Genomic DNA, 17,093 nt, shown 5'->3' with positions numbered 1-17,093 from the left:
TAAAAGAAAAAAAAATAGGCTTCTTAACATGTATTTATGGTAAGTAGCACTCTATCATTTCCTATATTTCTAAGTTCCTACCGAGAGTTTCCATAGTTTGATTTAGACTTCTGAAAAAGTTATAACACTTTTCTGAGCTTTTTAAAAGTGTGAATACAACATTTGTGTCTTACCGCTTCAACTAGAGCAAAAGTTCTATTGTACCACATCTCAAAATATTTGGGTCTAATTTTTTTCGTCATCAGCGGTATACTGTCACAAATCAAGACTTGGTTATGTGTATTGTTAGATTTTGTTTATTATTATTTACGTGGGGTGCATGAGCAATGCAGCTGACTGGGATTCACCTGCTGCAAGTCATAGACTGACTGCTGCTGTGTTCACTGCCTGGGTCAAAGGTGCTGAAAGGATGTGCTCATTGATGCTATGGAGACACTGTTCTGTGTTTTACTTTAATGACAATTATTGTCAGTTTCTTTTTGTTTTGTTTATAAGAAAGGAATGAGGACATCACTAGATCTTTTGAAGAGTACACAACATAAATCACAAAATGTTATATCTGTATTAGCAAAAAATTGGACTACATTGTATGATAGAGATGAAAAAGAAACTGTGATTAAATTCTTTCTGTGTTAGATTCCTGAACCTGCCGATCTTTGAGAGAGAGAGAGAGAGGGAGAGAGACAGAGAGAGAGAGAGAGAGAGAGAGAGAGAGAGGGGGGATGGGATTTAATTGTATCTCCCCATGCAGCTGTAGCATTTTGGCATGTCGTACATTGGTCAGATCATAAGAACCTTGGAGGACTCGTATGTAGGGCATAAGCAACACACACACACACACACACACACACACACACACACACACTTAATAATAGTCAAGAAAATTTGCAACCGCAAAATATTGCCTCGGTACAGGTCATAGAATCTAATATACAACACAAATATTTCAATATGCATATCCAGTTACTGGAATAGTGTTATTAAGAAATCTGTTGAGAGACAGAAGTTTTTGCTTAAATTCTTATAATTTACACCAGATGATGTACAAAATAAACTCCAAATTACTGTAACAACATAGTGCACAATATTCAAGTTTAGGTGCTGCAAAGATGCATAACAATCATCTATGTTTCAACATTATCATAAAAAATACAACATAAAAAAGAAGACCTGATTATAGATCATGGGTGGGCTACGTAAAATAAATGACAAAAATCAGCAGCTGTAAAAGGCAGATTTTTTTTCCAACTACAACCAATTCCTCCATTTTACAACAGCATAAATGGATGCAGCTCTTTTTCCCCAAATTTGCTGCTTCAGATTATTAGTGTCATAATGAAGTCTTTTAAGAATTAGAGTCACAAACAGATTAATAAATACAAACAAAAGCAGGAATATTCAATTTGCTCAAGGCTACCAAATGAAGGAAGAAAGGGGGCTAGGGATTGTTTACATCATTCCTAGACTCAAAACCCTAAGCAAAAGAAACAGTGATGATAGCATTGATTTAAAATCATGTCAGAAAAGACGGCAGCTAATTCTAGGTGATGCTCCATAAAGCCATGGTCTCACATTGTCAAACCCCTGCAGGATTGTTTGAGGGACAATGATTTGACATTGATTGTTAAGTCAAAAAGGCAATGCATCTCTGACTGAAGAAACAATCAAAAATATATTCTTTTAATGGAATATTTACATTGCAGTGTACTGATCTGAGAAACATACTGAAAAGAAACATGACTATGTTGAGAAATTTTCATTTTGTATTTTCTTATATTAGTAACCGCAGTACATGAAAAAAGTGACACTCGACATTTGAGTTAACTGAAAGATGAAAGATTAGGGTTTCATGCCCTGCCGATCCTTGTCCCCAAACGGGGACAGCCTGCAAACAGAATTCTACCAACCAGCTTGGACTGAAAACATTACACACAAGAATCGTGCCCGTGAGTGTAGATGACACTCGGAATATCACGCAACACGGATACCCGAGGATGATGTCTGTCAGAGCAGATTGCAGATGAAGCACGAAGGCAGAGGGAACAAATTACAGACCTGCTCCATCTGACGGTCAGTCTCAAGTAGCACTTTGTGAAAGCAACAACTAATGTCACCGAAATATGCAAGGAAGACAATGATGTCCGACTGTGCAAAGGACAACTCGGGAATTTCAGCAAACTTCTGGAAAAACCTGAAGAATTAAATTGACAGAAACCTGTTCTGGATTGGTAACTTACAAAATAAAACATTTTCAATCTCTGGACAAGTCACACACAAGAAAGATAATAGGCCTTTAAAAAAGACGATACCATACAGTGTAAAGCTGAAACATGTAAATTAGTCTGGCCAATATGCTCTGCACCTGAGCAAAAGTGTCAATGAAGTGGTGCACCTTTTAGGAACTGTTAAAAAAGTGTCATTTTACATCAATGAACACAGCAATAACAACCTGATCCTAGGAGAAAAGAGCTGATACACACTATTTATTTAAGAATGAACACTTCACCTCAACTTTCACAGCATGGGACCATCAAAAATTGAGACAATAGAGCAACACAGAGGACACTACCACACAGCTGGGGGAGGGCACAGAGAGAGAGAGAGATTTGGAATTCGGTACAGTTACGTTGCAAATTTCAAACTCACAGTTATTCATCTAACAGATGTGCTTTTTAAAGGTACGGTCCAAGAAATGCTGCACATGCAATGCCCGGGATTGTAGCGACGCCACTGTACTTTGGGAGGAGAGTGACAAAAATACTGACAGTGACAAAACAATGAATGTTAGTGAAGTTAAGAGTGTCTTACATGAAAACTGCAACTGAAAGCTTTGTTTTTGTGTGTAATTTATCTACAGTGTACTACAAAAAAACTGGTTAAGGGTAAATCACATTTTGAAAAGCTTTTGTAAATGGGCAACTTGACAAATTATTTTTAATTAAGTTTCTCTCTTTTTCGAAATTAAAGGTGCAACTCATATTCAGGCCAATTCGATGTGTATATAATTTATGATAACTATGAACAGACTTTGAAATTTGCCTACATCACACCAGGTATACTTAACTTATTTCACTGCCCCACACAGATGCTCATGTCCGGTGGAAGTCTCCTCTAGTTCCCCCACTTTTGGCCAGAAGCATTATTTCAGATATCACAATGTCATGACTCACAGCTTTGCACATATCGTACACTGTTAAGGCAGACACCGATACAGCAGTGAGAGCTTCCATCTCCACACCCGTCTGCCCTCTACACTTTGCCGTGCCAGTTACAATCACACAGTTGAGAGCAGAGTCCAGTTCAATGTCCACAGCCACAGAGGATAAAGATATGTTATGACACAGAGGGATAAGGCTGGACGTCTGCTTGGACCCCACAATTCCCGCCAGGCGAGCAACGCTAAGTACCTTCAGGCCATTTTCTCGTATTTGTTTCATCAGTTCGGGTCCCACAAAAACCTTTGCTCGTGCTGTAGCAGTCCGTTCTGTCACCAGCTTCGAACCCACGTCGACCATTTTCGCCCTGCCGGTCCGGTCAACATGAGTCAGACTTCCGGACTGTGCTCCCAAACTGCAGAAACGGCAAGAGAAGACAGAGGGCTGTGCTCTATGTGTTTGTCTTGTTAGGAGTCCTGTATTGCACATAATGCTTGGGGTACAGGGAAGCAAAAGAAACTGTTTTCTAGATTCAGTCACTACACTCAAATTATGTGACAACAACTGAGACATCTGTGTATCCGACACAAACAGGGGCGAAATATTGGTATCTGAGAAGAAGTACTTTTGAAAATCTTGTTTCTGAAGGTTTAACAACTTCCGACTTTGTGCCTTCACAACATCACTACAGCCATCAAGTTCAGTGCCACCTGGAACAAAAATACAAGCTGTAACAAAGAACTCTTCATAATCTGAAAATAGGTTAATTCCTTTACTGGATTTTGGGTAATTTACCAAAGCCACAAAACAGTTAATTATTATGATATATGACCGTGTGCTTACTGGATGAAAGGCTATTGGTTGTTATGCGTTGTTCTGCTGTGGTTTCGGGAGTATTTCAACCGAATGCGGCTGTTCTGAGACGGAATAGCTAATGATTGAAAGTTTGTCTATTATTAAGTATCACAAAGGTTGCGATGTACAACTGATATATATTTCCTACTAACACACAAATTCTGAGTCTGTTGCTACCTTTGCCTTACACGTCTAATTGTGGTTATCTCTTTTTATTGATTGCTGATTTTCAGCACTTTGTCACAGGCAATGCTGATGGTTAACATTCACAACAATCCTCACTGCAATCCATGGTTGTTGCTGGCTGACGCGGTTGACACGAAACACGTAATTTGGCACTTGTCACTTTCTGTTTCATATCACTCGCGAATCGGCATTAGTGAGAGTCAACTCCACGACGATCAGGGGGACGTGCTCACTCGTCATACTCCAGTGAATTTTACCGTTTACAACTCACTAGACCACCATTCTTGGCCGTCTTTCCCACTCTACTTCTCACTCGACACTCTACCATACTACTGCGCACTCAGCACTAGTCTCACTGCCTACTGCAGCGCTCGACAATCGACTCCTGTCCGCAATCGACCTGGGCGTCAGATACTAGAATCTATGTTTGTGGGATCACGGATCCCTTACAGTGTTCAAGACAAGTTCTTTGAACCTTAATGATCTGTGATGATTCTTTTCTTTCCTAAGCTAAGGTCGAAAATCTGTTTTGTCTGCAGAAGTGTGCAATATGAATATTACACAAAGTTGATAGGAACATCTCACATAAATCTCCTCAGTGGCTGTAGATTTCACAATCTTGCAGGAGTGGATATAAGGGGAGGTCATTGCAATGATGATAACTACCACCCACTTCCCAAACAACATATTATACTGGGGTGCCCTTAAGAAGGCAGCAGTGTGGTTCATTCCGTGCAGAAAGAGATGGGGAATGCTTTATGGTGCTGTCTGTGTGTTCTCTCTCTCTCTCTCTTTCTCTCTGTCCCACGACTCACATTTCAGCTACTTCCAACCCTCGTATCTGGCACAGGCCACTGTGTCTGCTTCTGACTCTGCCTAGTAGAATTTATGCGGTCGGAAAACTATCGCTGTTGCTTTCTAATGTAATACTTGTCATGTTTCCTTTATGCCAGCCATTGTGAACACTAATGGCTAAGTAACCTCACCATACCTAAATGCCTTGTATCGTACACGCACCCCAAAATGCACACTACAGACAGATGTGGCAGAACGACACGATGTCTTTATATTTTTTACTTCACCAATTTCCAAATGCACACATACCTTTTGGAGAAGGAGGTAGCATGGAAACAGAAGTGTGTCAAAAATGCCAAGTTCTTCCAGCAATGACAAGCTACATGTAATAAAGGACACTTTTCAGTTGCTCGTGCTAGGGTCTGCCCACAAGGACATGCTTTTGGTCTGATTGACAACATTCCAGCCGGGTAAAGCTGCACACTACTGGGTTGAACATACCAGGTGTCAACAACAGATCCGATACAACAACAACAGAAAGAATGACTTCCCGAACACAGTTGGAAATCATTGACAGAAACAGTATTCCCCTCATTCACATGTGTTTGCAGACCTCTGTTCAGTCATAATGTTTACTGAAATGATGATGGTGAGCACACACTTTGACAGAGTTCAACTTGGTTGCTACGTGATTGTTCAGATTTTTCCTTCTTTCCTCCTCCCTTTTCTCTTCCCAAAATCGTTTCATTCATTGACTGTGTTCTTGTTTCTTTTGATATGTACATATTTTCTCTGTTTTCTTCCTTCCCTTTACTTCAAGTTTTATGTTCATAATTTTGATTCTGAATTTGTCTCTTTCATTCATCATTTCCATTCTGATTCCTGCTCGTTTTAGCCTTCTTCTATTTCTTGAAACCAACTGGTTTTTTTTTTATTTAGGCATTTACTACATCCTAAATCCCTTTGTGAATCTGTTGCTGTTCATTGTGTGTATGTGTCCACAGAATGTTAGTCGGTGTTTTCTGATTGTGACTGAGTCTGCCTCTGTGTTCTTATAATTCTCTGGTTGATCTCTTTATCCATATGCCATCTCTGTACACTGCTCCAAAAAATTTTCTGAGGATTTTGCATTGTATTCTTTCTGCTTTGTGGTGCCTGGTCCTCAGATTGTGGTCATTTCTGATGCGAAGAGTGCTTCTGATACTATAACTGTATTGTAGCGCATCTGTTTGCCTTGTACTGAAATGTTTCTTTTATTATAGTGTGTCCATGTCAGTTTGTACACTTTCTGAAGTTCTTTTGTTTGTCCTATGTTTTCTTCCTTCTTTGATCCACCTATTTGTATTGTTACTATTATATTGAATAATTTAATATATTTTTGTGTGTTTATTATTGTTATTAAAATTGTAGATGTCTGTCGTATGCTAACAGTGAGGTTGCTAGCGAGTTGCATTTTTGAGGGAAGCTGGGTGAGGGGGGTGGAAACAATAACAAACCATCACTCCCCCAACCCCCCCCCCCTTCCCCAAATAACCAAACCCTGGGTGCCAATACATTTGCTCTGTATAGGTGTTTGTGCCCAGAAGTAAGAGTCAATTTAGCAAAAAAAGGCAAAGGAAAGCTTCATGTTCTGGCCCACATCAAAACCAGATGACCAACCACAGTGTAATCCTCTGCAATGGCATCGCTGAAATCAGTATCGTGGGGGGGGGGGGGGGGGGGTGAGTCAGCACACCCTGTTCTGGTCACTGCCAGCTTTCTTGACCTCAGAGTCACTACGCCTCAGTCCAACAGTTCCTCAATGGGCATCACAAGGCTTGGTGCACCTCGTTCCAGTCCTCCCACCAAGGAAAACTACGGGCAGTACTACGGGTGAGTCGCAGCTGAGCAGCTGCCTTCCCCCTGTACCTGCAGTAGCTGCGAGAGGATATTTGTGTTACATATACGCTAAAACTGGCGTAGATGCCACAGGACACTCTTTGGAGTGTCACTAATAAGCACACGCTGCTACACACTTGACAGTGCTAGGTGGCCAAGAGTTCTGGCTCAAAGTTCCTGCAACTGTGGTTGGAACTTCCCCAGTGTGACTCTCCCATTCTTTAATAGGGTATTTCAGTGTCCGAGGCACGTTCACATTGGACAACACTGTCCAGTACAGGCCTGCTGTCTACCACCCGTGCTCTCTTGTACTGTGCATTGCATCTTGCACAAGTGAGTCATAAGGACTCCCCTCTTCTGTATGTACACTAAAAAAGCAAAATTGTCTTTTCAGACGAAAAAGTAAAATTGTCTCATATCCACATTCTATCCTTAAAAGTATCCTTATGTGTGGGAGACGGCAGATCCACCGAGCAGATCCCACCCAACGACCCGTAGCAAGACTGCAGCACAAGAGGCAGGAGTGCCATCTGTTCCCTTCAATGTTTCTGTCTTGCTTTGCCACCTATCAGTAAGTGATGAACCAGGTAAATCTGGACTTTGCTGCCACAAATCAAGAAGCAATGGCTCGGAGACAGCATGAGCTCATTGTCCAACTGACGGGTGGAAGCAACGCAACAGCAACAGCAACACCAACACCAGTCACACCACCAGTGAATATACTAGAGAGGCCCTCAATATCACCGCAGTAGTCCTCGAGCTGGAAGTGACAGCTCCGTGGAACAAAGATGGACCTTCAAAGCTGGTGGGTCCAAAATGGAATCAGCAGCAACATACACGAACAACTGAGCCTACCGACTCACACGGCAAATGCAGCGTGCTTTTACCAACACCAGTTCTGAGCATCGGTAATATGAGCGCCCATACAAACAATTTTGCAGCACCTCAACTACACAACACTAACCCAGCCGCTACGCAGAACACTACACCGACTGGCTTCCCACTGGTCATAATACACAATTACACTTGCCTCGGCAAGCTAAACAAGACATTTGTAGAATGTCACTCCCCACCATATACCAAACACAAAACTCACAAGGGACCATGTATCACTGTATGTATGCAACAAAACAGATTGCACAAATCTCCTGAAATTCGTCAAAGCTGGGGGAATTGAGTATCATAAGTATAGCACCCAAGGGGGAAAAACTCGAATGTACATCATGAAAGGAGTTGACACCACAACCCTCAATGACATTCTTCATGGTATAATCACAGCTCTCAGCTGGGACTGTGAGAGCATGAGATGAATTCTGGGATTCGTGACACACAGACTGCAGCCAAACTATTTAGTGGATTTGGACGACACAGCTTACTCATGCAACTTTCTGACGCAGATGCTCCTGCTTCACATGGTCGTAGTAGAAATATACACACTTCCGTGTGTCCCCCAACAGTGCCACAACTGCCAGCAGATTGGCCGTGCGGCACCCGATGTGAACTGGCACACAGTGCTGCAAATGCACTGGTAACCATGTAGCGCGACACTTTAAACTTGGTACAACTATCAAATGTACCAAATGTGGAGGGGTCCATGTGCAAACTACAGATGGTGTGCAGCATACAAAGAAGCTCTAAGGTGCAAAAGTGCCAAAGACAGACAAGTGGTAACCAGAACAGCTCCAAGACACTCCCCACCCCCCAACCAGTAAGGTGTGGAATCTCTTTTACTGGCATTGTCAGTGGAAGTGGATGAACTGAGGATGCACAGAGCTCCACAAACTCATGGCACACTCCCACAACAACAGAACCACAACCCACACCTGCAATGCTAGAAACTGCCCCTGTTCTGATGACAACACTGCCGGTCCCAGACAACACCAAGTCAACTCTGTCTAGGCCAGATTGTGACACTCGTGATATCACAGAAGACACACCCAAACAAGGGCAACCACAAACACACGAAATGAAACAGAGGTACCCAAAAAACAAAAGAGGGGACACTATCACACCACAACAAATACACCAACAACTGACCAGACAAACATAGGAACACATTAAAAGGAACAATGTAACCGTAACTCACACTCTTGCCCCCCTCACCACAGCAATAACACAGGTGACCCCAGATGAAATACGAACCATGAATAACACACAAGCCAGCCCATCCAGTACACCAACATAAGGACCACCAGCCACCAACACCACCGCCAACACTTTGGCTGACATAACAAACATTCTCACCACAATCAGAGGCATAGTGGAGACACTATTCCCCACTCACGTGGCTTAAGATCCTCTTGAGGCTCTTCATCGTAACACATGCACAAACTCATGACGGCTACACCCAGCCAGTGCATGGCTGCTATACAAACTGCTATCACCACACTGCCCACACTCTTCCATAGATAATACACCACAAAACACAAACAACAGTACTTTGACTCAGATGCTATTCTGGAATGCAGATGGGATTGGCAACAAAAGGGCAGAGCTAGCTGCATTTATGGAGGAGAAGGGAATCTGGAATGCTCTCATGAACAAAGCTTAACTCCAGTCACACAAACAACTACTCTTCCCAAGATATTACATCTACTGTACTGACCACCTGAAGGCACAACTGTGGGTGGAACAGCAATCATCATATATTGAGACAAAGAACACACAAATATTAAGATTCCTGAACCTGCAAGACTAGAAGCCACAGCTGTTAGGGTCAAGTCAACTGAGTGAACACTACATTGATATCGATATACAATTGATCTGGTAATATCATAACAAGCGATATCAGCACAATACTCAACATAGCATAGTGACTAATAGCCACTGGTGATCTTAATGCTAAACACTCTGCTTGGAACTAACAAAGATCAAACACCATTAGCAAAAAAACTATGCGAACATGCACTGCGCCCAAACTACATTACACTAGTGCCAGCTGAGGTGACACTTAAAACAGGGAACAGAGACTAAATGTGATAGACATTAGATGTGATTGGCATTATAGTCACAATCAACATTGAAATTATACATGATTTGGCCTCACCAAACACCTGTAATACTTTACTTGGAAGAAACACAGCAGTATGATGAATCTCACAGGATACTGAGCTACAAGCGTGTGAATTGGGCATTGTTCAAGGAAATGCTTGAAAAGTCATATCCCACAAATTCCCAAAATTACACAAAGCAGGAAACTTGTTGAAGCTGTCAAAGCCCTTACCACCGTCTTACAGACCAGCATACTCCATGGAGGAGAAGCATGAGCTGATGACCAGAACACTAGCAACATCATTCACACTGAATCTGGCTCCTTCCAATCCAGCACTGCTACTTGAAATGAACCAGGAGGTTACATGGCTTGTAACCCAGCCCACGTGCAATGTAACAATACATACTGCTACACATGAAATTACACAGGGTATTAAGCACAAAACAGCTAGAAAAGCTCCTGGTCCCAATCACTTTCAAAACCGTGTCACCCAGGAGTTCACAAATAAAGCTATAGAGCATCTCACACATATGACGAATACCATTCTACAACATCAACACTTCCCTGTCCTGGTGTTCAGGAAGCCAGGGAAATACCACTCCCTACCACAAAATTATGGAGCCATCAGCCTGCTGAGCTCCCTGAATAAGATTGTTGAGAAGATGATTCTCAAACATCTTACTATGCACTGCAACACCAATCACTCGCTGAGACTGGAGCAATTTGGATTCTGCAATCACCACTCCACAACACAACAACTCCTCGGTGTAGTAGAACATATTACACACACCCCCAACACCAACAAAGCTACAGGAGTGCTGTTCTTGGTCTTCAGTCATCTACGGCACAATCGTCTCATTCGCAAACTCTGCACTGCTAGTCTCTCCAACGAGTTCATGCATCTTACACACTCATATCTCACCCACAGAAGCTTCAACACCGACGTTCAGGGCAAACAGTCAACACAACACAGTATACAAGTGGGAGTACCCCAAGGCAGCATCCAAGGGCCCCTCTTGTTTAATCTCTACGTCAATGACTTTCCAACTGAACAAAACACAATGGCAACCATCTACGCAGATGACATTACCATCCTAGTGCAAGACTGGAAACCATCAGGCATAATTTGCAACTGCAAACAAAACTGCCTAGCTGGAACGACAGTGTGTTAAAGCAAATTCTGACAAGTGTGAAGCAGTTCTGTTCACTGACAAACCATAACAACTGCACAAACATTAAGTGTTCTGGCATACCCACAAGCTCTGGAATGAAAATTAAGATTGCAAGAGCTAAGAAGGCAGTGAACACACCGTCAGCCAATAGCCCACTGGCAAGGACCACACCACGACAGGAGCAGGCCACTAGACAAAGAGAATATAAGTGCCGCTCCTGCCAGCCTCGGCCACTCAGTATTTGGACAGGATTAGGACAGTATACGGACAGGCCTAGCGCTGAATGCTACAATAACAGTTATTAGTGATCCACAAACTGTGTGTCAAACTTGCACGAACATTGTACATAGCAAAGGACTCGGATTTATACTGCATGTCGCCTATTGCTTGCGACACCATTGTAAATTCCAGGTTAAGCATTGTCAAACTTCTTATTTGTAATAAAAACTATTAATGTTGTTTGCTTGAATTGTTGTATAGCATTTTGAGAATGCAGCATCCTTTAGGCACCCTATATGAGATGAGTGGGCAGGACCCCACATTAAGACTGAAGACAAATAACACTACACACACGCCCAATACGTTTCAGTGTGAAAGTCAAATACTTCAGTGACTGGCCAACTGAGCAAATGCAAGGCTCAAACAGTGTTACTCTAAGCTCAACAGGTAAAGCACACTGAATAGGAGGGTATCGAGGTCTGTGTACATGATACTGATTAGATCCATGATGATACATGCAGCTGCAGTCTGGGGTTATGTGGCTCTGACCGCCTGTGCCGCCTACAGGTGATACACAACGAAGTGCACCACAGTCCACACACACTGTCGATCTCCACAGAGAATACTGCCTTGAGACTCACACACAGATATTAAAAAAACTCACCACATGACTGTAAAGGAACTTGAGACACTCTGACAATTATTTCATTCTTAACCTGGGAAACTATGACCACAACCACGGGTGAAAACACAACTGCTGAAAAACACTTCTATCTAGGGACAATTAATCACCTGTGGACAGCACAAGCTCACAGACAAAATAAACACTGGTGAATCCCTGCATTACAGCAAAACTAAATGGCATTGCCAGCTGCAAATATCTAGCTGACCAACTGGCAATACGGGAAAGCAGTATTGCACACTAAACATAAACATATCCAACCAAACCTCTTTATGGCCAATTGACCACTCGTATAACGTCCTTGGCATGTTACAAGTACAGATGCTGCAGGTGGCCCAGGAGACACTCAGGTGCACAGCCCAGGAGTACCCCTCCTCAATAGGACTGACACTCGTAAAGAGTGTTTTAAGCTGCGACAATGGTATCGAGCATCGCATGATACCCAAAACTAACGACAACCTCACCCTTGCAGACAGAAAGAAACTGTTACTGCTCTTACTATCTGTCCAGACTATTGCAGAAGTTCTTTTCCTTTGGTGCTTGCCTCGGCACTCTTCTCCCTCTGCCCTTAAAACTGCTACGTTCTGCTCACTTCTCGACCACTTCTATCGCCTCAAAGTGCCTGTATTAGTGGGTAATCCTACGGACAACATCATGACCCCACATCCTGTGCACTTCTCAATTGTAACGAAGCAAACGGAGGTGATGGTAGAACTTTGGTGATGGTCACCATGTCAGTGTGGGTGTGGAGTAGCTTCGCCCCTTAAAAAAAAAGGCATTACCACGAATTGGACCTGGGTCCTCCACATAGCAGCAAGATATGCTGACCTTGAGCTGCTGAAATGGACAAGAGAGAATTTAGCATTAATTGCAAAGTTTGCAACCATAACAATCACAATATAAATAATTTCCATAGAGAATATGCATTGAAGCTTAGGTTTAAGAAAACTGTTTTATATTCAGGTGCAACACCCTTTTAACATCTGCCAGCCGACATTAGGAGCAGTCGGGAAATCCCCAAATATTCAAAATTAAAGTAAAAAATGTTTTATTAGCCAGTACACCAATAATTTACCTGGATATGTGAATTTACCTACCTGTCCCACCTCAAATACACAACACACAAACACTTCCTAACAGAAGACCATATTTAGCCATGCAACATATTCTCTAGGAGCAGACAGGAATGCCTTTTGAAGTGGTGATTCCATCATAATAATAGCCTATGTGCAGGTACGGTTGGTCCTCCACAGAACAGAAACTACTATACCGGCCCCAACGTGGCATTGACAGCATAAAGGGCATTGCACAAGAAGGAAGTATATGAATTTGTCAGAATAAGTTTAGATGACAGTGTCCTGTGTAAAATTAAATGCCCATTTAGCATGAAGTATTAAATCAAAATAGTGGCAGAGCAGTTTAAGTAGCAGAGCATTGGCTTTTTTCAAGTAGTTGCTTCTCTGTATATTTATAAAAATAAAATGATGTAGAACTGATCCCCTTGAATAATGATTAATGTGAGCAGATTAGTAGTAGATGAAAATGGTTGTTAGTAGTTCAGTGGCACTTCTCACTTACTCGTTTTACACCCCTGAAGGCACTCATCGGTGATGGAGCTGCTGGAATATTACATGTGAATGAATGGCTGAACTCGATAATTTTCAAGGTATTCAATATTCTTGTACAGTGCATTCAAAACAAAGTTATATAAAAATGAAGAGGGATGTGTACTTCATAAACTGGCTTGACAACAAGTACACAACGAAGCAGTGTGATGTAGCTTACTCAAGGACCTCAGTTTCGCAGGAGACCCTGAGGCAACAAGTACACGCATCATGTTTGCTCACTGTTTTTTATTGCCTGTGCTCGAGCACAGTATGAAATGTATTAATTTTTATGGAGTCAGCTATCCGTCCAATTTCCTTCTCCAATCTGGGGCTGCTTCCCATCTCTAATTAATTTGTCGTTATCAGAATGTTAATTGTAATATTCCCTTTATTGAACCCATTTTCAGCAAATTGCTAAGCTGGTAATCTTCCTTTCTGTATTGAATAATAATAGTAACTCTGACATTTACATGAAGAGACATACCAGCAACAGCATTTAGCTGTCTTTTAAACTTCATTTGATGCATCCAGAACATTGGAGATATACTGCAAAGTCAGTAGGACATATTTACTGAGAAAAATCATACACGACACACTTGCTTCCACTGAACGCATCCACACCCATTAATGTACAGGCAAAAATCCACAAAACCTAACATTCTAGAAGTGGAACAAAATGAATAATATTTTTCAAATACAGTGCTTAACAAAGTTTCACACTGCCCCCACAGCTTGCAAACTTTGTTTTTAACCCATTTGTGGGCACATTTTTTGTAGCAGCCCTGTAAAGTTAATTGTTTTGGTATCATTTTAGAAGTTTCAACTAAATTTAATTTTTGATTATTTTATTTTTGTGATTTAGGAGCAAAAAACTATAGTAGTAAGCATACTTCCCACTGTCTTTAGTAAGCTGTTATGAGTTACTACTACATGTGAAAAAAAGGAATTTTCTGTTTTTATTTGACTATCTATTTTACAATCCTCGAAACTTCATTTAACACTACTTAAAGAAACGAGCTGAGGCAAGTCACAATAGCATATATTGCAGAATGAAACAATGTGTTCTGTTGTAACAAGTGACAACAGCACTGATGTCATGACAAACAGGCACCAGTGGTTTAGCATATTATCACAAAAGGTCAACCATATCCAGAGGAGGTACAACATTTTCCCAAGAGCATAGTAAAACAACTAAATTAGTGGAAAGTATGGTCAGTTGGTGGTAAGTATCTTTTCTGCAGTCCAAAAAAGAAATTAATTTTGTGGTAAGTATATTCTTCTTGTATCATGGAAAAATTACTTTGGTAGTAAGCATACTTCCCAGTGGCCTTCAAAACAACATTATTTGGTGACACATATATTTGCAACTGCTTCTGAAAGGAACAAGTGACATTTAATGACAATTAAAAGCTACATTTCATAACAGACAGAAAGTTCAGCTGGTGCAGCAAACTAACATCAGGTGCCAGGTGCATACAGAGCTCGTATGATGTGTTCTCAGGAATACAGTGAAGAAATACAGTTGATGGTAAGTACACATCCCACATCCTGTGAAATGGTAAAATCAGGAACTTCTCTCAAAATATATCGAGCGAGGTGGCACAGTGGTGAGCTCACTGGACTCACATTCAGGGCGACTAACAGTTAAAGTCCATGCATTACTCTCCTGTGGCAACCTGTTCATCTCAGAGTAGCCCTTTCAACCTACAGCCTCAATTATCTGCTGGATGTATTCCAATCTCTGTTTTCCTCTACAGTTTTTGCTCTCTACAGCTCCATCTAGTCCACCCAGACTTGGGATTTCTGAGCTTTCTCTAAATCAGTACAGGCAAATGCCGAGATGGTTTCTCTGAAAGGGCACAATAAATAGCCTTCCCATCCTTGAAACAATCAGAGTTTGTGCTCAGACACTAAAGACCTCAGTGTTTATTGGACATTAAACACTTATCTTCCTTCATTTCTCCTTTCTCAATATTCTTTTGTCCACCAGAAATCACTAAGTACAACTGACTGTGTAATGTAGGTGAAAGCGAACCTGCACTCTCATTTACTTTAGCAGAGCGCACTGTGTCTCCATTCGTTAATGGGACAGTGTGACTCATGTGGGCTGTACAGTCTGTCGACCTGCTGCAAAGAGTCACTTAAGGCTTTTACTGGTCATGAGAGATATACTTAGCAGTAGCTGTGTTTCTTTACTGCATTTATGGGAATACATTGAACCACTTCTGCATGCTCCTGGCATCCAGTGATAGTCCGCTGCACCAGTTTACTTTATTTTTGTTATGAAATATAGCTTTTAGGGCTGTGAGAAGTATACAGCCCACCAAATAACAGTGTTTTAATGGCTCTTGGAAAATATGCTTTCCATCAAAATAGTTTCTCAAAATGGTTTGGGAAGTACACTTACTGTATTTACCCGAATCTAAGCCACACTGGAATCTAAGCCGCACCTGAAAAATGAGACTCGAAATCAAGGAAAAAAATTTTTCCCGAATCTAAGCCCCACTTGAAATTTGTGACTCGAAATTCAAGGGGGAGAAGCGTTTTAGACCACATCTCCAAACCGAAACAAAGTTGGTCCATTTAGGTCGAATGAATGACGATACAGCTACAGTAGTTTGGTGCGTGTGGTAAACTTAGCAGTTAAGCTTTACCACGTAGTCATTGCTATGCGTCAGGCTCTCCGTCCGCATTTATACTAGAGAGTCTTTTTCAAGTGCTTCGTCTGGTTTGAATTGATTGCTTATTTTTCTTTGATCTGATAAGTGCCGTTCTCTTTGTTACATTACAAATGTAATGTGTTGCGAATATATAGAAAGAAGGATTCTTTATTGTATGATTATATGATAGCGGAACAAACACTGGCAGCAGTTACTTCTGTAAAATATCTGGGAGTATGCGTGCGGAACGATTTGAAGTGGAATGATCATATAAAATTAATTGTTGGTAAGGCGGGTACCAGGTTGAGATTCATTGGGAGAGTGCTTAGAAAATGTAGTCCATCAACAAAGGAGGTGGCTTACAAAACACTCGTTCAACCTATACTTGAGTATTGCTCATCAGTGTGGGATCCGTACCAGATCGGTCTGACGAAGGAGATAGAGAAGATCCAAAGAAGAGCGGCGCGTTTTGTCACAGGCTTATTTGGTAACCGTGATAGCGTTACGGAGATGTTTAATAAACTCAAGTGGCAGACTCTGCAAGAGAGGCGCTCTGCATCGCGGTGTAGCTTGCTCGCCAGGTTTCGAGAGGGTGTGTTTCTGGATGAGGTATCGAATATATTGCTTCCCCCTACTTATACCCCCCAAGGAGATCACGAATGTAAAATTAGAGAGATTAGAGCGCGCACGGAGGCTTTCAGACAGTCGTTCTTCCCGCGAACCATACGCGACTGGAACAGGAAAGGGAGGTAATGACAGTGGCACGTAAAGTGCCCTCTGCCACACACCATTGGGTGGCTTGCGGAGTATCAATGTAGATGTAGATGTAGATGTATAGGTGTTTCCATCACTCTAAGCTCAAAATGCATTATAGGACTGTGCCATGCATTGT

At 41.8% G+C, this 17,093-nt stretch overlaps 1 protein-coding gene across 1 annotated transcript; it reads right to left on the bottom strand.

The window, feature by feature from the left end:
• Nucleotides 1-3,089: 3,089 nt before the first annotated feature.
• LOC124622234 (cyclic pyranopterin monophosphate synthase-like) lies at nucleotides 3,090-3,515 on the bottom strand. Its single transcript, XM_047147888.1, has one exon. It carries the CDS (start codon nucleotides 3,513-3,515, stop codon nucleotides 3,090-3,092), a length of 426 nt encoding a protein of 141 aa, XP_047003844.1.
• Nucleotides 3,516-17,093: the final 13,578 nt, after the last annotated feature.

The sequence above is a fragment of the Schistocerca americana genome, chromosome 7 (genome assembly GCF_021461395.2).
Source record: "Schistocerca americana isolate TAMUIC-IGC-003095 chromosome 7, iqSchAmer2.1, whole genome shotgun sequence".
NCBI classification, from domain to species: Eukaryota; Metazoa; Arthropoda; class Insecta; order Orthoptera; family Acrididae; genus Schistocerca; species Schistocerca americana.
This window is presented reverse-complemented; position numbering and strand designations above follow the sequence as displayed.

What these genes read in the sequence shown, in the direction of transcription:
- LOC124622234 (XM_047147888.1), bottom strand. Translation starts at nt 3,515, where the DNA reads ATGGTCGACGTGGGTTCGAAGCTGGTGACAGAACGGACTGCTACAGCA.